The sequence below is a fragment of the Helicoverpa armigera genome, chromosome 19 (genome assembly GCF_030705265.1).
Source record: "Helicoverpa armigera isolate CAAS_96S chromosome 19, ASM3070526v1, whole genome shotgun sequence".
In the NCBI taxonomy this organism is placed as follows: Eukaryota; Metazoa; Arthropoda; class Insecta; order Lepidoptera; family Noctuidae; genus Helicoverpa; species Helicoverpa armigera.
Window position 1 is genome coordinate 4,923,194 of NC_087138.1, and position 21,403 is coordinate 4,944,596.

General features: G+C 34.2%; 1 protein-coding gene and 1 long non-coding RNA gene across 9 annotated transcripts in view; both read left to right on the forward strand.

Moving 5' to 3' along the window:
• Positions 1-18,184, forward strand: part of LOC110372993 (uncharacterized) — a 116,861-nt gene extending 98,677 nt beyond the window's left edge. For 7 of the 8 annotated variants that reach the window (XM_021330064.3, XM_021330071.3, XM_021330066.3 and 4 more), the window contains 6 exons: positions 6,124-6,360; positions 6,462-6,845; positions 13,971-14,255; positions 14,489-14,647; positions 15,679-15,816; positions 16,104-18,184. In XM_021330064.3, the coding sequence (XP_021185739.3) occupies positions 6,124-6,360; positions 6,462-6,845; positions 13,971-14,255; positions 14,489-14,647; positions 15,679-15,816; positions 16,104-16,448 (1,548 nt within the window). In that variant the 3' untranslated portion in view covers positions 16,449-18,184. The remainder of the gene's footprint in view (positions 1-6,123; positions 6,361-6,461; positions 6,846-13,970; positions 14,256-14,488; positions 14,648-15,678; positions 15,817-16,103) is intronic. The other variant, XM_021330065.3, reaches the window with a different exon arrangement.
• On the forward strand, positions 9,921-10,762 carry LOC135118168 (uncharacterized). The gene is made up of 2 exons (XR_010277403.1): positions 9,921-10,385; positions 10,559-10,762. It is a non-coding gene; the product is annotated as an uncharacterized LOC135118168 (long non-coding RNA).
• Positions 18,185-21,403: the final 3,219 nt, after the last annotated feature.

Below are 21,403 nucleotides of genomic sequence, written 5' to 3' on the forward strand. Positions count from 1 at the left end.
ATGTTTCTACCGTGACTGCATATTGGTTTGGTTATTACGCATAGTTATTGCCTATTTCCTATATAAGTATTAATACACTTCTGGACACATCTATTGGCCCACCTTAGAGTTTAGGTTTCGATGGCTCCTTCCGAAATATAATTGCTAGATTGAACAAAAACTGTTGATGCAGTTTTAAACCTGATACATTTTACCTTCTTTTTCGATCGTATTGTTTTAAATTTGAATTCAGAATACCATACGACATGGAGCTACGCCTAACAAGTCGGATATGTGCCTCGTTAAAGGCAATTGATTTTTGAATAAAAAACATGTTTTATCAAATAAAGGTTTAATTTAATGACGTGTGTTGCCTCCATGGGCATCTACCACAGCTCTCATACGATTAGGCATAGAGTTATCAACCGCTCTATGAAGTTTTGAGGGATCATCTCCCATTCCTCTTCTATGGCAGTTTCAACTCCTGCATCGTCTGGGCAACTGGCTGACGAGCCCTAACACGTCTTTTTAGCTCGTCCCATATGTGCTCAATGGTGTTCATGTCTGGGCTTCTGGCTGGCCAGTCCATAACTGTGATATTCACATCCCGAAGATATTCCCTCACGATGCCGGCCGCATGGGCTCTTGCATTATCATGCATAAAAAGGAAATTTGGGCCCACATAGTCCGCGTATGGTATCACGTGAGGTCCTAAGCACTCACGAATGTACCTTTCAGCATTTAATGTTGGCAGCCGTGGTCCTGTAACAACCTCAAGTTGAGTTTTGCCGCTCGCGGATATACCGCCCCAGACAGTCCTTGAGCCACCGCCATAAGCAACCCTCTCTTCAAAGCAGCATTGTGCGAAACGCTCTCCCTTACGTCGGTAGACCTTCTTCCTTCCATCATTGCCATGTAACACAATTTTAGACTCATCAGAAAAGATAACACGGCTCCAATCTTGCTGTGTCCAATTTTAATGACTGCGTGCGAAATGAAGGCGCGCTGTTCGGTGGGCTCTCGTTAGTTTGGGCCCATTAGCTGGCTTGTGTGGTACCACAACGTGTTCTTTTAAACTTCTCCGAACAGTTCGAGCACTCACAGATACCTCGTGGAAGTCGCGAAGTTGTTTTTGTATCTCAATGGAGGCAAGGTGACGATTTCTCAAGCTGGTCGTCACGATGAATCTATCCTGCCTTTCAGTTGTGACCCGACATCGTGGCCTTCCTTGGTGACGAACAAAGCCGCCAGTCTCTAGGTACCTCCGATAAACATTTCGGACCGCAGATCGACTTAAATTAAGTTGAGCACTCACGTTTCTTTGGCTGTGTCTAGCCTGAATAAGTGCCACAGCTTGGGCGGCGACTTCAGGTGAAGTATCCATAGATTATTGAGAGAACCTCACCTTAATGTTAAGAATAAGTAATGTTTGTTGCAAAACCAAAGATATCAATCACTTTTTCAAGAATAAGTAACCAAGTAAACCAATAAAACCAAGTTTTCTTAGTAATCGATTGTTTGATATCAACAAGCAGGCTCCAAATTGTCTCTTGTTTCTTTAAATTCTGTATTCGAAATTCAAAAAAAGACTATTGAATGAAATTGTGAATGTGCAAGGATCAAAACTGCATAAAAACCTTTTGCTCGACCTAATATAAAAATTTAGCTAGGACCAAACGAAACTGAAAATACAAGGTGGGCCAATAGATGTGTCCAGAAGTGTATTAACTTAAATAGAATTAATTAACTTTGAGGTCAGATCTCTGCGGGTCAAATTAAATTACATCATTATGAAATCATGCGTGTTGACATTTGTATGTAAAAGAGATGTATTTTTAGTTTTGAAAACCTACTCTATCAATATTTATTTTTTATCACCTGTGTAAGACTTGATTGTCTAATTTTGAATTAATTTATTTAAATTAACTCCTTGGATGATCTTAAAGGCTTATATAATTTGAAAAAAAAAAACTTTTTAAAGAAAAAATGACTTCAACTAATAAACCTATAACCTCCTCTGAAGTCTTATATATACTATGCCGAAAACCGCATCAAAATCGGTTAATCCAAACGTGAGATAATCGCACACAAACATACAAACAGGTCAAACTAAAAACCTTATTTTTTAAATCAGTTTAAAAATAGAGGATATTTTTATGCACTTTTGTTTAAGACCTCAACAACAATGAAAAATTTTGAGTCTTTATCCTGTGCACTAACCAAGACTGCATTAAGTATTTTAAAATTGCACTTGAACCGTCACAGTAAAATGCTAAACAACATTAGGTACGTTGAACCACAGGTGTTTAGTCAAAGACATAATTTCCTTATTTCCTGTCTTTGTTAGATGCGTCAGTGTATTTCAAAAAACCTATTGTTATGCCAAATCGTATGGTTGTCTGTCTCGGTTCATGGGTTTTGGCGGTTGATAACTGCAGATGTTTCACTTATTTTATATGTATTTATAACCGTTTTTGTTTGTTTAAGAAAGTATGGAGTTTTGTTTATGCCTAGGAGTTCATGTTGCGCCCCCGCGTTAGTCATTGTCATAGTGGTTGACGGAATATAGGTACTTACCTGCAAAATTTTAGTTGTCCATTAGTATAGCTACTAGGTAACTGAAGTAGAACAAAAAAAATATTTATTACTTAATTATTTATTTTATAAAGATACTAGCTTCTGCCAGTGATAGTTCTTGGGATTAGCGCTATTAAACATTTATCCAAATAAACTCTTTAACTATACAATATTAGTATATGGAAGTAAATTGTGACGCAGTGTCAATAATTATTGAATGATGAATGTATGCATAATTCTACATATTTAACTTTGACCCTAAAACATAAAATACTGCAGCTGCTAGTAACATTGAAATTTTTCTCAAAGGCCAAAAATGTTAGATCATTGACATTTAACTAACGAAACATTGACATTAAACAGATAAGAATAATTAAGTGCTATTTTATTAATTAAAACCCATTTTTGTTCAAGGCCACTTACATATATTAGCGCAATGAAAAGATGATAACTTAGACGTAGCATAGTCGTAAAAATCGTCATTTGAAATGCAAATTCTTGTGATAACGTTTTGTTAAAATACACTAAAATATACATTTTGCATTTTAAGTATGCACTCATGTGTGTATCTCTCAATGTTCCTCGTTATTTATTCCTACAAGTTGTGTAGATACGCAATGGAAAAACTGCGTTTTGTTCAACATCAGTTCCTGTGTTAAAGTGTTTTCTTATCAGTGAATAGATTAAAGTAAGGTCGTTCTCGTTTCACATGGTTTTGAAGACAAGTTCTCATTTGAGCAGCATATTTTAATATAATAGGAATACCAGAATTTTTATTCAGCCAAGAATAAATAGATCTATCATGAACCTTTTCAAAGGTTTTGATGAATGACCTGAGTCATTGTTGCATTTAATATTAGATAATAATGCGGACTGTCATTGATGCCGACCCCAACATAGGCAGATGAAGACGTCTGCCTAGCGTTTTCCAAACTACCTCTATATTTTGCATTCATATGCAGGCTGTCTTTCTATAAAACATCAACATTTTCACACGAACAAGACCTTTAACTATAATTCCTTCATTTAAATACCTCAGTACCAAATACCCAATTACGAACAACGTATGCGGTATGCAAGCGTACGTGCGAGCCAACTGCTGGCGATCAAACAAAACCGAATCAGCTGTTCAAGCCAGTAATAAGTGTCAATTGACAATACGCCAGTTAATGACAAGACTAGCCAGGTGGTAAGACAGGTGATACTCTTGAACATGACACGTTATGGTTGCTATAGCGACTCGTAATCAGCTGTATGGAGGTATTAAGAGGATTAAATGCAAATTGACGATTATTTGTTCGAGAATATGGTGGTAGCATCTGTTGTTTTGATGTGGTCAAGTTCTTGGTTATGTGGTAGTTCTGTTAATGTTAATTGTTGTAATTCTTAGGAGTAGTTTGCATTTATTTTGTTGTTGGAGAGAAATAGGTGCCTTTGTATGCATTCGATGGGGCGAAGGTACAAGAATTGGATTCTGATCTTGTTTTTCTAGTTCCAAACTCTTCTACTTTACGTAATGTAATTTCTGCTAGAGTTTGTTGATTATCTTATTGTAAGTAGCGTAGGTACAACAAATTTTTTAAGGACCAGTCATTGTCCTCTAGCGAAAACACCTGCATAGCATTAAGTACGTCATGATCCTTAATCAACATACCTACTCGTATCACATTGATATACTAAAATCACCCCACTTAATCTTGCTCCCACAAAAAAAGTTTGGACAAAAACTGGTCACAAAAACTGTGTCATTAAATGCGGGTGATATTCAGTACCCACATATCGAGAGGAGACGTGGTCACATTACGTGCTCATCTTGATAATATAACGTGTGGGAAGAGAAGATATCCCACAGAGGTGTGATATGATTGAGATAGGTGTAAAAACTTGACTATAAAAGAAAGAAGAAAAGGTACAGCTGCATGCGCAGATCAAGACTAAACTGCTCTATACGCCGTCTATGCATTGGTTTCGAATCTCATTTCTTTTCTGGCTTACAGTTGGGTGATCATTCACTACAAATTCTGATAATCGTGGGTACTATAGCTAATCTTGTTGCTCTAAGACTCGTTGATGGGGTAAGATATACAAACAGTCCAAGTAAAAAACTGGTACTCAGCTTCGTGCTGCTAGACTGAAAGTCGACCCAGACATATCTGTGATAGCACTAGAGAGACACAACAACGTGAAACGAGATCATGCAAATGACCTGACTGCATAACACGTCTGACCTTTAAGCCACTTATCACCCATAGTAATTAGTAATTAGAAGACAAGGCGTGACCCTATAAAGTCAATGTGACTTCTGCCAATCTAATCTCAGTAAACCACTCCTCTTCAGCCATTGATTATTAGATAAGTGGTTTTCTAACATGCATTTTTCTGATATTTTGTATTAATGTCGATAACAATAAAGTCATTGCTACTAAGGTTATTCAAGGTGACGATATGGCTAAAACGAATTTCACTTGTATTATGGCATCAAGGAATAGTAAGAAATGTTGCGCCAAATAATAAATGATGATGTCTATAACAATCATATAGCAATAGATTAGATAGAGAATTTTGTCAAGAATTATAATATCAATGAAAAACGAAGTGTATTCTCTGTAGAATTATTTACTCTTGGTTTGTAAAGGCAGGCAGGTGTTACCCGAGGCAGATGTTGCACGGGAAAGCTCCCAAGCTCATATGATTGTGTTTGTTGATAATATCGAAGTGCCATTTCAGTTTTATATGGCAGTTTACTTTAGTTTATGCGTGTTTAAACGGTCGTTTCGTTTCAAGGTGTTTTGGTATCATTTGGACGTTTGGTATTAATATGAGCGTATGTTGTGTCGATTTTGATGTTGGTAGCTTGTGTAATTTCACTGGTATATATTCCTAATTAACAGACAGATGACAGAGGCATTTTTCCGTTATAGTAACTGCCTAGCTAGAGATATTCGAAATTGATTGGTAATTTTAGTAAAAGTTGTGAATATTCGATGAATAATGACACCTTTTTCAAAGAGCCGCTACTTAATAAACCTACGAATAACACCTGTAGAAACCGGATTAATGTTGACAGTATAATGGAGATTGATAGGCAACCATTGTACGCCAATTCTCACGCTAGACATAAAAAATAATATGATTTTTTCCATAAATACCTGGGAGTTTATGAGAAAAAACATAGATTGTATCAGCTGATGATGAAGCTAGGTGTATGACTACACGTGTTTAGATTCTAATCTAACGGTATTAAACATTTATAATGAGGCATTAACACTAGAATCTTCTTTATTATATTTTACTGGAATGCCGACGTATACATTCTCATATACTTTAATTTTTACCTACACATGACTACATTTTAGCAACTATGTATATCTAAATGTCATTAATCTCTTTCGTATCGAATTAATACTAATTCTAATTTAGATTGTTGTTAATAAACAGTTTTATCAGTAAGGTCACTTCTATTTGTAGTCATTCCAAATACGCCTGAATATAAAGTGTTCTTGTTTTCTCTCTCTTTTTTAATGAATGTTTTCTTGTTTCTAATATATTTTCTTTCTTTGTCCACAGGAGGAATGGGCAAAGATCTCAGAAATAATGGCATCGTTTGGCAGCAAGCTCGTGAGGGAATCCGTGTTTGTGTCAGAACTAGAACAGGAGTTCACTTCAAGACTTGGTCTGAGTTGCTCCGAGTCTAGTCTGAGTCCATCTGTGGCTTCGAATCTTGGACTTTGGCTGTCTGGCATGGGATTACATGATTATGAGACGCTGTTCTTAGAAAGTGGCTATGATGATATCGATTTTGTGGTAAGTTCTTATTTCAAGTTGATTCATTAAAAGTTGGAAAAGGAGGGGATCAAATATCTGATGTTAATGGTTCAGCTACTTAAATGAAACATTTGTTCCAGAACGGTATCCTAGACGAAAACGACCTCCGAGAAATGGGTATAGAAGAACACGATAGACAAAAAATACTAGAATCAGCTAAACAATTACCTCTTAAAATAACTGAAATAAGCAATAATCATAACAATAACAATATAAGTAAAAGCCAAAACGAATCTGTAGAAGAATGGCTAAGAAATATTAACTTAGAGCAATATAGTGATACTTTTAGAAAACATTTGTATGTAGATATGGATAGAGTGAAAAGAATTTGGGAAGTAGAACTGACTGCAGTACTGGAAATACAGAAGGCTGGACATAGGAAAAGGATTCTGGCATCAGTTTCTGGACAGCACAATGGACCGGCTAATCATATGGAAGATATCAATGCTGATCTCAATACTTTGGTAAGTCATATTCATGTATTCAATCTATTGCAATTTCCTACTAAAGAAATGGCACCTTCACAAGCATAGTTACGCCTATAACCACCATTCTACGCAAATGAAATGGGCACTTCAATAGAGATTTCCGTCGTATCAAAGACACTGCTAGTAATATTTATATCGACGTTTATGTCTCTCGATAAAATATCCTTTACATCGACAGGTACAATAAACAATAGCTTGGCATTATCATAATCACTACTTAGCGGATCATTACGATTTTATTTCATGCTAATAAAGCGATTAATCATTGATTTCGCGGAAATCAGCCCTTTGTCATAAGGTTTATCGATAATTATATCTTAAAACGTATCTTCTTCATTGGTAATTGATGCTTTATAACTGTCTTCGTCATTATTATTGTTAGCCTCAGAATCAAATATTTTCAATTTTTAAGTTAATTTTGGTTGGATCTAAATTCGATTTGTAATACAAATCACGTCGTGCAGTGTCAATTTCCTAGCGGAAACCAGTAGTCGCGATCGCGTCGGTGGCATCGACGCCTCGGTAGCACACCAGGTGCATACAAATATCGAGTAATCTATTTATCCAAAACTGTTGTAATTAACACGATTAAGCTATTATTAAGGTCGTCAAATCCGCTCTAGTAACATTACACGAAAGTTATGAGTTTCAAATAAAGTATTCTTAATAGTGTGACATCTATTTGGATTATCCTTAATGATGGCATATGTATGGATTTCTGTGAGAAAGTTATGTTTACATTATCTGATTTATCAATTGTTGAATCAATTTCTTTCTTCGTTTTTCTCTATGGGTATACCTACACTTGTCAGACGCACAGAGATAATTGGTTTTGTATTCGTCCATCCTATTCTATCTTTTACAATTTTATAGGCATCTATAAAATACATAATCCACATAAAACGATATAAAATAAATGATAATGCGTACTTAATAAGTGCTCATGGGACTCACGTGCATGGGTGTCAACACCGTGCATACTAATGCATGGTTTCCCATACTCCATGGTTGATCAATAGTTAGAGAAAGCGATTACAACACCGCCATAGTAAAGTTTTGATAAGCATGTTGTAAATATCACGTAACGGATTTTTGGAGACTTGACGAAGAATTCTAAGTAGATTGATGGTTTGGCTTGAACGACGAAACGAGGCAATGGTTTAAGCGTGGTATATTTTAATTGTGTGGTGAGAAAGTGGTCTGATTTTGTTAAAGGAGATGCAATGAAAGTGAAATTGGAGGTTTTAGTATAGTTTCAAGTTTTTCGCGATTCGATACAGTTTTAAAGCTGCATTGCTTATCAGCTGTTTACCATCCGCGTCCCAAAGATACTAGCTCCCGGATAAAATCCTCATTCAAATCAGTTTGGTAGTTCTGGTTTGAAATCGCGACAGACAGGCCGAGTTTGAAATTGCTCAGCTATACTTTTTTAACAAAACCTCTGCTCTTTAAAATACAACTAATAGAAACCCAGTCCATAAAACCCAAGAATCAAACCAAGTTACAAACAAATCAAACTCCAAGCAACACCAGGATGGCTCAATCTGAGCAATGAAGTGAGCAATTCGCTCAATCAAAAAGCTTGTAAAGAGGATATCCTTGCAATAAAGTGACAATTGTTGACGGCAGAGGGCGTTGCTATGTTGAACTCAATGGAATCGGTGGAGCGATTGATGGCAGGCGAAAGGGGCAGAGGTATGAGTATGTTCGTTGATATGGATCTTAATATGGATGCTGTCAAAAGGGGCTTAGAGTTTGAAAAAAAAAATTAATAAAAAGTTGTTAAACTAAACTTAGTAAAGCAATGGATAGTTTGGTCTTTTCATTAGCAAGGATGAAAAGTTATGTAGAGCTAGTGTATAAATTACTAGCGTGGGAACTACTACCCGCACCAGGATAAAATACAGCCTTTTACTTGGGCATAACGTTCCTTTCACAACAGTGAAAGAATTTTTCAAATCAGTTCAGTAGTTATAAATCCATCTTAGTTAAAAAAAAACTTTTATATTTTCCAAATAAATAATGTTGCCACAAAAGAAATTCAACTAAAATCGCTCAATAAAAATAAAAAAATACCATAAAATTATTAAGTATCGTATAAAGCTTAATACACAACGTAGGCAGGTGCACATAATTGTAAGGCGATTGGCAATTTATTTCGCGAGGATATCCTTAGCCTTAAGCGGTTTTATATTATATTACGTGCACACCTGCTGCACTGAGCTTTATAGCTTCCGATCGTGTGCTCTGGTTTTTTTTTAATGCAGTTTTTTTATATGAATTCAATTGCTATAAGATTTATTTGAGTGTGATATTATTGATAGTCATTTAGTCCAATGAAGCGTTTTTATTAATGGTGTCACTTTATGTTAATTGTATCTAAAGTGGCAAGAACTTTTAGCTTTGGAGAATTTAAAGAGCTTATTATGGGAATCAAATAGTTTTTTTTTCTTAGCCTGTACTGTCCCACTGCTGGGCAAAGGCTTCCCCATTTTGCCTCCACACCTCTCGATCTTTTGACACCTCCAACCAATCAGGGTTGTAGGCATCATTTTAAAAATATATGATATTTAATTAATCTTTCTATTCTAGACTGTGTAATACTAGCGTCCTGAGTTTAGGTACTAAATCGCGAAAATTAATCTACTAACAGAGTTCCCTTTAGACCTCAAAATTCAACAGTGTTCAACAGCTAACACATTGCAAATACAAAAAAAAAACTTAAACCCCCCACTTGCCCTCACAATCAAATACCCACCATCAATAGCATCCACCTTCATCCAAGACCTTTTTCCCATCAACACCTGCTAGGGTGTTACCTAGCTACCCCCCATTGCACGTGCGTGATCATAATTAACTGGCAGATGAGCAATTTAACTGAGATTAGCTAAGTTAATCTCGTCACATATAAATAAGGTTGGAGGGAGATTGGGTTTTAAATATGGTGTCGTTATGTAGTTAAAATCTTGATTGGTCTTTTTGAGTAGACGTGTGGATTTTGCTTCAAACTAGCTGCTTTGATTATGTACTAAGTTTTGTCGGTGTTTAACCCTCTTATTATAAAACGCGGTATCAAATAAGTATCGGCTTTTGTACTACCTTTAATCCACCTTTAAGTACGACCTTGAAAAAACGTTATTACAAAACGCAGTTTATCGCAAGTCCTATTACTATCTGTAGTACAAAAGATAAACCATCGAGCCCCCTAGTTTAACTGCAGTACTTAGTCGACAAACGTCAAATTCCGACATTATTTACTTTTGAGGTTATTTGTTTTGTGATGAAAAAAACGAAAGTGGATATAAATATGTGTGATTTGGAATACTTGGATGTGTTAGAATACTATTTAGAGTGTCCGGGGACCCAACAGAATGCGTCATCGACAAAATCTCTTCAAATTACCTGACGACAATTTTCGATATAAATATCGATTTACGTTTTTCGAAATAATAGTCAATTGAATGCATGATGATAATCCAGGATGATCCTATGATGCTCAACTGGGCTCGCCATAAAGTAAGTAGCCTTTACAGTGCAAGTAGGTTGCCAAAACATCCTAATTAATTGTATAAGAGTCAAAGTTTTTATTATGGATGTTTGTTTATGTTCCACGCATAAACTACGACATAGATTTTGATGAAACTCCGAAAATATATCAGATTATCATACAGTCTATTGTTTATTTACAGATTCAAGACTATTTTGGCGTTTTGCACGCCGTATCTCTGCCAGTAATATGCAATGTTTGGAAAAGACTGGAAGCTTGCTAAAATGTACAAAAATGCCTAAATGAGAAAGGGAACAAGATTGTGTGATGAAGAACAGTGTCCAACATGTATCAGTGCATTTGACTGTATAAATAGACATCGGAATAAAATATAATTTTCTACTTTTATGTTGTTTCAAATGTTTCATTTTCTTTTGGTAATTTAATGCACACGATATTCTGTGTGTAAGTTATTGTGCACTTAATTTTGAAGAGGTTCTAATTAGATGCACAACGTCTTATTTAATCATTTAAATCGGGATGAAAATAATCCAAATTATTTCTAACCTAAAAACAAAACATAACTCGGATACGCGCGCTGACGTTCCGTTATACGCGCAAACTCGATAGTTGTTTAAAAGAGAATAATTGGATCATGTATATCGTTAAAAGATACTAGAAATATAAAATTACCTTTAAATAATAAAAAGTAATATTTTCAACTGCAGAGAATTTTTTTTATTATCATAGTTATTTATTTTTCATCAAAATAGACTTAACAAAATAATGTAAAAAGGAACGGCGCATAGAAATCGGAACGATTGAAAGAATGATTTAAATATTTGTTGCTTATAATCTGTGGATATTATTTGAACCATAGACAAATCGAAGTACTTAACAGTCTTCTCTTAGTCTACGTTTTGTAATAAGGATGTCAAGACTATCGTAAGTACCGTAACAAACCAAGACGTCTTCAGTCGGGTTTAAACCACTACTTGCGGCAGTTTTTATAATAAGAGGGTTAAGAGTTTATTTTTATCCTAAACCTAGAAATGCATTCGCATTTTTCATGAATGCCTGATGTAACAGATACTAAAAAATTTGCGCTCGCAAAGACAAAATTATTTAATTAACTGCAGACTATCAACCTGCTAATTTAATAGGTCTTTCAATAATATTGCATAAATGAACACTTATGAGCATACTCGTCTAACAACGTATAAATATAAAAACATATAAACTCGCGTTATGGCATCTTTTTAACACAAAAGACAAACCTCAAAAAAAAACACAAACGCTGGACTTTTTATAGAAAAACCTTGTCAATAAAATCAATAAATAATATTTATTACAATACACATATACTAAAGAGCTGCTAAGTACCATCTAATTTTACACTAAAGGCTAGCACAGTCTACTTAGCATAGGTATTCAGCACATGGGTACTAACTCGCATAATATTAGCATGTCGTCCAGTTTACGATTTGCGAGCCTTAGGCTAGAATTTGAATTAGTTTTTAGGTATTTAGACCAGTTAGAACAGTTTGAAATGTGGGAAAGGCTTTTAGCCTAATTTTGGGGTAGTCACATTTTAAGTCAATCGAGACAGTTCTATGCATGGTACGTACCTATGCATAGAAAATGGTATATATGTATGCAGTATTATAAGAGTATGCAAAAGACCGTCTTATAACCCTAATTTCTACCTTTCCTATGTTCAGATTTTTCAAGATTTGTAAAAAATATATAGAGTTTCTTTTTTTTTTTTAAATAGTTAACCAGTTTATAATTGGATCAAAACCTACACTTATTATATTACGGGGTTTCCCTCATGGATCCAATCAGAAATCTTACTTTAAATGCACCAATTATTAAATCACATTAATATTAATCCATCTAAATATTCTCTCAACCACAGATTTTATAAAACCTCCCATTCACCACATACCTGTTCACATGCCTACAACATCCTATTCATCGTCAAGCGACGTTAATCCAGCAATTCAGCCTACTATGAGCCTACTATTTCAGTTCACATATTTGCTGTGCATTTTTTTTTTAATTTCACACTTGGCCAACCCTGTATAGGTAATTAGTGTTCAATTCGTCGTCTATTCAAGTCTGTCGGTGAGTGCCCTACTCGGAGGGAAATATACGGGAAATGTGAGCTTGCCCTAACTACGGGTGTTTTTGAGAAATATTTTTTATATAACATGGTTTTGAGTCGGTTTGATTTTGATGATGTAATTTATTGAAAAAACATAGGCTGTTCTACGGATAGAAAAGCACAATTTTTTTATTTTTTTTTTACTTTTCTTTTTTCTAGATCTGTTGCAAGTTGCAAGATTTTTTATTTTTACTAACACAACTTTAGGATAAGTTTTATTTGAATAAAACATATTTCAAGTTAGTGATTATTATCGTTTACTCAGGTCTCACTTCCCGCTGGCCAGCATTTGCAGGTATATTGTTTACGCCATATCTAAAGTTCACATCGGCATTTATTTTCGCCACCTAAATGACCTCCAGACTTGCCCACTTATTTTCTTTCCGGTCAATTAACTCGGAAAACCTCTAACTTATGAAGGTCAGAAGAAAAACAGTAGCCTGTATGCAAAAACAGTCGATATCTATATTATCTATATCTATTTAATATTGTTTTTATAACAATTGCAATCAAATACGGACCGCTTGGTGTTTTAATGATAGATAAAAATATAATTTGATATGATATCCAAATGACAATAGTTGGAGTCATATTTTTGTATGAATGGTGTGACATAAGTGTGCTAATTATGTACCTTATGATATTGATTTGTGATAAAGCCACCAAATTGATTGGTAGGTCAATCGAAATACTAAAGCAGAAAGATGATTCTACACCTACATAAAATAACATTTCGCTTTCGTTCAAGTTCTTTAGTAGTAGGTAATACACGTAACAAGCTAAGATATCCACTTGTTTTAACTCTATTTTGCTACTCATAACTTTCCCTAATACCATCGTGTGGATGCTAACAGCACACAACTTAGACTTGCACTAATAAAGTACTTACAATATTTTACTACTGTACAAACTAGATCATAACATTAGCATAAACTTTATTAAGTATTCCTAAACCGGTTCGTTGTCACTTCGAGAACTCACAGTAGGGTTACCGCAGCTCCATATTTTGCCATTCTATTCGGATTCACTCAGACGGAATACAGGCCCTTTCAAACCCGTCCGTAGTTTTTCACCGAATGACACCATCAAATCAGATGATTCAATTATTTACTTGTGTACTTTTCATTGCCTTAATTAAAATTTTACGCGTACTGACGATGTTTTTTTAATTTTTCCCCGTCGCGTTTTGTTTTGCACCTCTGAAGTGTGAATCTGTGCATGAGTGTCACTTTACGTTTTGTTGCGTATTGTTCTTTGTTGTTGTATTTTTTTATTTAATTAGGGCTCTTGAAGGGTGCTGTTTCGAGTGCGACGTCGTTTTTGTACAGAAAAAATGTCTGTGCAAATTAGAGCTGCAAAAAATATATCGACCATAAATCATAGTTTTATTCTAGTCTAGTCTAAGTAGCTGGTTTTTAATTTATAGTAACAAAACTTTTTCTTCTAGAAGAGCAACATACAGCAGCTGAAAGAAGAAATCAAAGAGAAGTTACCACCTTCAGAAAACTTAAAACCTGTGCCACCTCCCGTGGTACCAACCTTGGCGCCCCCTGGTGGCGAAACCTTAAAACGTAGCAAAAAGAACAGGCCTGCTCCTCAACCGCCAAGACCTTCGGACTTGGAGATCAGAGCACCTTCGGAATTGCTGGTCGGAGTGCCTGGAGCGCTGAAGACTCAGTGGAAGCATCAGCCATTTGTGCTGGTCACAGGGGCTGTGACTTATGTAGCTAATGTAAGTATTTTAGGAGCTTGCCTTTTTGGCAGCTACTATTCCTATATAATTAAGATTACCTTGGAAATAATTTGTAAGTATCCACAGTGAAACAATGATAAAATTAGCACAAAGCTGACATCACTTATTTACTTTGAACAAGCACTTATTTGTCCACATTATATTCATATATAACATAGCCGACCTTGAAGAGATGGATACAACTTCTGATCAATTTTTTTTGTTTGATACAGTACCTAGGATCAACCGTAGTGAAAGAGCTTCGAGGCACGGAGTCTACGAAGAAATCCATACAGAAGCTGAAGAAGTCTACCAAAGAACCGAGAGACTCCCCGGACATCATCCTCTCTATCAGCTATAGAGGCGTCAAGTTCCTAAACACTATTACCCGGGTGAGTAGAGTTGTCTTCACTTTAGGTGTTAAAGGTTTCCTTGCAATGGTGTACTTGAAATAGGAGCATAACTTTTAAGATTTAAGGGGTGTTAGACGAAGATATGTCTCGACATTCGACAGAAATTAGAATTGAATACTAGGTGATAAGGTATCCTTATTAGTATGAAATGCACTTTAGAAACTAAAAAAATGGTACCAATTAAAAAAAATGTGCTCATAAAAGCGGAAATGCCGTTTCTCCGAAAGGCAAATTGACCTTTATTTATTTTACCATTCATTCTTTTGACATCCACCGAGACGAAAAAGTTAAAAAATAAAACTATATCCCGCTGTCATTTTTCTCAACTACGATGCTCCCAAGTTTGTAGGTCCTTGGCGGCAAACTTTTGCGACTGTTAAAGGTCTTTGAGGGTCATCCGAGTGTAAGACGGCAAACATCCCGGGGTCCCTGACAAAGGGCTACCGTGGCCTCCCTAACTCTTGTCTGATTTTTAATTACGCTTCATTCTTCACACTTGATCGGACCGATGACCAATCTCTTCTTTGTGTTTCTTAAAAAAAGGATTGTTTTTTCTCTGTTCCCCTTTTTGTACAATGATTTTTTATGTTAGAACCCTTCACGGTTAGTTAAGTGGGATAATTAGTGTTTTTTTCAATGTTATGCTTGCGAAGCACGGCTGAAATTTAATTTGGACTTGTTTTTTTATATTAAAAATGAGTGAAATATTGTTCGGACAGAATTTGTAAAAATAGTCCAGCTTTTTATTAAAAAGTACCGATAAAACATTTTCGGCTGCTAGTGATAGTTACTGAATATTTTTTTGGAACAAGCATCGCTTTTAATTAGTCAGATTTCTTTTATCAACTCCCGTTTCGATGTACACTGAATTTTATATGTAACAGAATAGTTAAAGAAGTAAAAATCCACTTTTTATACTTTCCACATTACACTATGTCATTTTCGAAACAAATGTGGATATTGTTTTCTAGTTCGCTGATTACTTATACTTATTTTTTCTCCCTGCTCAGGAGTTGGTATGCGAGCACGAGATCCGCAACATCCATTGCGCGTGTCAGGACGCAGATGACCTGACTCACTTCGCCTACATCACTAAGGACCACACCAGCCGAAGCCATTACTGTCACGTCTTCAGAGTCGCTACCATGGTGAGCTAATTCATTCATATTGTCATTTTAGGTGTTATCTATGACAGACTTATTAGTCTGTGAGAATAGAACACAGGGTATCAGATTTTGGGATAATTTGTGTGCCTTAAATCGCCCCAAAGGTTCGCCGTATAATTTATTTTTGTTAACTTTTACTTCAAGATTTTGTTTAGCTTTAGGGATGTCTGTTTAAAGTTTAGACCATGTGAAATCTGAATGCAAATTAAACCAATCGTTTTGTTTAAACATGTGTGTCGAATGTAACCGTATAACTGTTTCTTTTCCAGGATCAAGCGACAGAAGTAATTCTGACACTCGGCGAGGCTTTCGAAGTAGCTTACCAAATGGCACTAAGGGAGCAATCGAACAGAACCAGAGTGACTCAATCCTTAGCTAAGACTCCAACTCACGACCCGATGACCACGTCTAACAAGGAGAAACCTAATGTCAACCACGGCAGATCACATTCCATAACCGAGATTAAGTTAAACGGACATCAGTTGAAGATCGCACCACTCCCTGCTTCGCTGTCTAATGAAGATTTTCAAGCAGCTACAAGGAACTCTGATGGCTCTAAAAGTCCTAGAACCCCACTCCTCAAGGCTCCCATAGCGTCTACCGAAGAATTGTGAAAGCAAAGGTATTGTTAACTATACTGTTTAAGATCAGTTTCGTAAATTGATATAGTAATAGTTGAAGTAAATTTTGAAGTTTTTGATGTTGATTAATTTGGCTAAAATGTTCATGGAATTGTCTTCCCGGAAGATAAGCTTCCTATTATAATGGAAATATTAAATGTAATAACGAAAATATAAAATAAATCGAAATGTCTCGTCTGCTATTGATCGTTTTCGAAATCGAGTCAGACATTTTGGATTTGTGTAAAAACCAAAAACTATTGTAAGTGTCTATAGCATGTTTTTTACTAACATTTTCTTTGGAAACGCAGTTGATAAATAAAATAAAGGAAGCTGAAAAATCTAGTTGAAATTAAACTTTTGCAATGTTTTTAATGATATTACTCGAATTTTGAATCGATATTTTAAACTAGGTTTGGAAATTAGTGTTAATTTAAGGTTGGCACACATTATTTGTTAGGTGTAATTGTTGTAAGGTACTAATAAAAACATAGCAATCAAAATATTGTTTTAAGTATTATTATGTGTTCATTTGGAATTGCTACAAGCGCGTTCGTTTATTCTTTAAGAAAAATAATATTTGCTAGTTTTTTATACATTGCGTATTTACTATTATTGTGCTATATGACGATATAATGTGTGGCAGCCTTTATTGGACCAGCTTCGAAATTACCAGAATTCGCTGGTTCAAGACTATTATAAAGGACTATTTGTATTTCAATTTGGACACTGCTTTTACGTACCATAACCTTATTTATATGAACTATTGTATAAAATAGTTAATTGAACAATTTTACTATTGAATAGTAAAATTCTAGGGGCTGTTATATTTATACATAGTAGGTTTTTATTGATTGTATATTTTTGTTTCTGTTAGTATTATGCGAATGTTAAGTGCAGCTGTGTAAATGTTTTCTCCAATGATGCGTTGAAATAAAGTTTTATGTTACTTGATGAAATTGTCGTTAGCTTTTGTTTAATTTTACGCGTTTTTGGAAAAATCATATTTGGATATTTGGGTAGGCCTAACTATATAATCTCGTTTAGCATAGTTACGTTACCATTTTCGGTGTCGTATGTTATTGTAATTGTACATAGTTTTAACTTAAGGGTTTCCATATATTATGAAGATGGGTTGTTAATATAAACACAATCTTATGACGAGAATAAAGCGAATACGCCTAAAATAACATATAGTACATAAAACATATCAAACTGATGTTACATGTTATTTAAAAGCCAGTTTAGCTAGATCTCTACTCTATATTGATTTACGAAGCAAAGTTTTGTGATTCGCTTGCATGTAGAGGCCTATTTAAAATGGTCGGCAGTTTGAAATTTAAAAATTGAGCTTCCGATGTTAATTTTGCAAATAGTTTTATCGAGTTAAAAAGTACATACAATAAACGTGTCTAAAAATGACGAAAAAAAAAATGTAATTTTGAAATAAATATTTTGATGTTTTCTTCAATTAAAGCAACTGTTTGCTCAAGCCAGTGGCGTTTTACAATTGTTTTAAAAAGTTCGCTAATTTTAAAATTGTACTCTCTTTTGTTATTTTCTATGACGTTGTATTCGTTGATGATTTGACGTTATAATGTATATTCTGACTTTAAATGTAATGTTAAATTATACAACATGACGTCAAATTATTAACCCTAAAAAGTCTGATTAATTGATTTGAGATTTGTGTAATCCATGTGATAAAAAAGTAAAAAATATACAAATAATTTTGGTTTTCTTTTATTTATTACCTTATGCTTTTAAATAATTTGTATGTATATGTGACACGGCTTTATAAATGTTAACGTTGAAGTTATATTGTCATATAGCTAGATATATCTATCGATGTTCGGTTTAATAATGTAGATTATATCAATATTTATATAATGATATAGTATAATATATAATAGCATATAATATAGCGATATAAAATGTGCCAAAATGCAATATTACAGGTAATGACGCCAATATACAAACCCCATGATATTTTCCCGTAAACTCTAAATCGCTCATTAGAAACACCAATTTTGTATCAAAATATTTTATTTTACATTTTTATTACATTTATTATAGCATTACCGTCCCCTTTATTGAAAATTATTAGTAAAAAGTTGCAAGTAGTTTTTTTACACACATTTTTTCATTTGATTTATACACATTTTTGAGTATATTGAAATATTTTTAAAATTTTGACGTAATATTTTAGAAGTAATAAGTAAAAATTATTGTTACCAACATTCATAGAATTACCTAAATGTGAGCAAGACGAATAATGCCGAAATAATGTAATTTAATTTTAATCACAACATTTAAAAATGAACCACGCAACAAGTTTTAGCTTGACATAGTTTAAATATATCACTGGATGTATACCAAAGAGTTATATATACCTACTTACTAGTAAAATAGATCACAACTCAGTAATTTAAAAACATATGTTATTATAAGTACCTGTATCGTTAAAGCATATTGAGAATATATAAAATCATCACTGCCGCAAAAACGAAGATTTCAGAGTAACGTAGAGCTTCTACTTTTGTAAATTTATATGTTCTTCAATGTACATACGAATCTGTTCATTAAAGTTCATTTAAATTCAGAGACAGTTCATTTAATTTCAGAGACAGTTCATTAAATTTTGAAGCTTTTTAAATGAACTCAGACGCTTCCTCAAATACCAAACTATATCTATGTATGGTAGAAGATTATTGGTTGTGTACTATTATTTATTTTAAATGTAGTATTACGAAAGTATATTGTAGTTCAGAACATTCGAATACTATTGTAAATACCTATCTATAACGATATTATATTCAAAATTCAATAAACAGTGAAATATATTTGGCTTGTTATTTAATTGTTTACCTAACATTTATTTATTTGCTTTATGCTAATAATTTTATTTTTTTTACCCTGTGACTCATCAAATTGCACCTAATTCGGTACCCACTGCTGCAAAAACTCTAAAGTAGGTAAGTTAATAAAAGGACAGCTTTATTTTTACAATCATGACATTAATAGTTTGAATTTAACTAAGTGCTTTTCATTCAGGCTTATAGCTGGACACATAAAAAGACCATGAAGCATTTTCTGAACTTGAATAACTACATTAAATTTTATGTACAAACAGAAATACCCAGATACAGTTAGGTATCTATTAATACACCATAATTAAAAAGGCATTCCATTTGATCAGTCTAGAAAAATACGTAAACAGATATACAACATGAAAATACAATGTAGGTACCTAGTAAAAAGGTGCTTCTTATTTCACTAGAAATTTTTTTCAGCAGACCCGTAGTTGGAGAGTTAGAGTAGGTACATAGACATAGACAGAATGTGTAATCAATAAAATTTTATACAATGTTATCATTATCATTTAGGTTGGAAACAAAGCAATGAACTTATGAAACTACACCAAATAGAGCGGTCACACCATACATACCTTATAACCACAAATACTAGAATATCCCAGTACATATATAAACTAGAATCAAATCCAGTGAAACATGCTAATGTATAGCAGAGCCTCGCCTCGAGGTAATTCCAATACACACTGATGGATTAGCACTTCGACTGATTGATTTGTACCTATGTGTATTTAGCTTTAGATATATCAAAATTGGAAATGCTAGGTATTGGAGTGTAGGCACTTATGATTACTGCTAGCATTTAATACCGAAGTAGCTATGTGAAATATCAAGCGTATTCCTCTTAAATCGATCACAATTTTCAGTAACGAAGGACCGTTGCAAATATATAGGTATTTGAATACATCTTTATTTAGCTTATCTACTTTGTTCAAAAATACAAAACCATACAACCTATAGGTACTTTTTTCTATTGCTGGCAATTTCCTCAATGGGAAATTCTTCTGAGACCACGATAAATAATTTTATTCTGCACTTAATTAAAAGTTGAAATCGTAAATGTCGGTAACTTAGATCACAATATTTTTCAGCCAAATACAGTTGGTAATCTTTGAACATTTCCCTAGTTACTTTTTCTTTTAATACTTTTAAAAACAAAACAAACAAAAAAAAAAACAAAATCATAACTCATTCGCACAGTAAAAGCAAAAACAACGAGTTTAATCCAATAATAAATTCTCTCCCGTTAGAAACGGCTATAAAAAACGGCTAATTATTTTTGCGCCATTAGCTTAGCCGAAAAAAGGTTGAATTTTAAGCGTCATTTATTAATCTTGGTTTGGCACGGTTCGGATACGGTCGATTAGTCGTGAGGGATGGATCGGTCCGATACTGGGCTGGGCCACGGCCGGACACTTTAGATCGAAGATAAATAGCTAGGTTGTGTTCGATAGTGCTTCGTCACCGTGTAAGGGCTTAATTTAATGTACGATTTTTATACCTACATATTTACAAATAGGACAGTATTAATCGTAGGAAAAGGTGCTGGGTGCCATTGCCGAATACTTCGAGATTCTGCATTACCATTGCGAGGATTTCTGTTTTATAAATAGGTAGGTAGTTAAAATCAGAAGCTCTGTGTTCAGAATCGCTTGTACAGGGTTCCTAATAATATAGACCAGGAAAATATTGAACTTAGTTAAAAAGTTTCTAAGTCTGCCCTAAATATTAAGAAAATGTACCTGCGTTCTCAATTTTCATGAGTTTTTTAAATAGTACATACTTAGGACTTCTATAGGACCTCCAAAAAACTACTGCATGACTTAGATGTGTGTACTTTTCCAGTTTATTGTCCTTTTCAGATTTTTTCAGAACATTTTCTCAGTAATATTTCCCTTGAGCACAAGCCTTTACAATGATTAGTACATGAACTAATGAGGCGTAACATCGATGTTCACAATCTCACCCCCAGCTAGTTAATTTGGGGATTATTAAAGGATTCTTAGCTGTTTGTTACACATTTTTACTTGAAGATTCTTGTTTTTATATGGGTTAAGTGTATTTTAACCTCGTAAG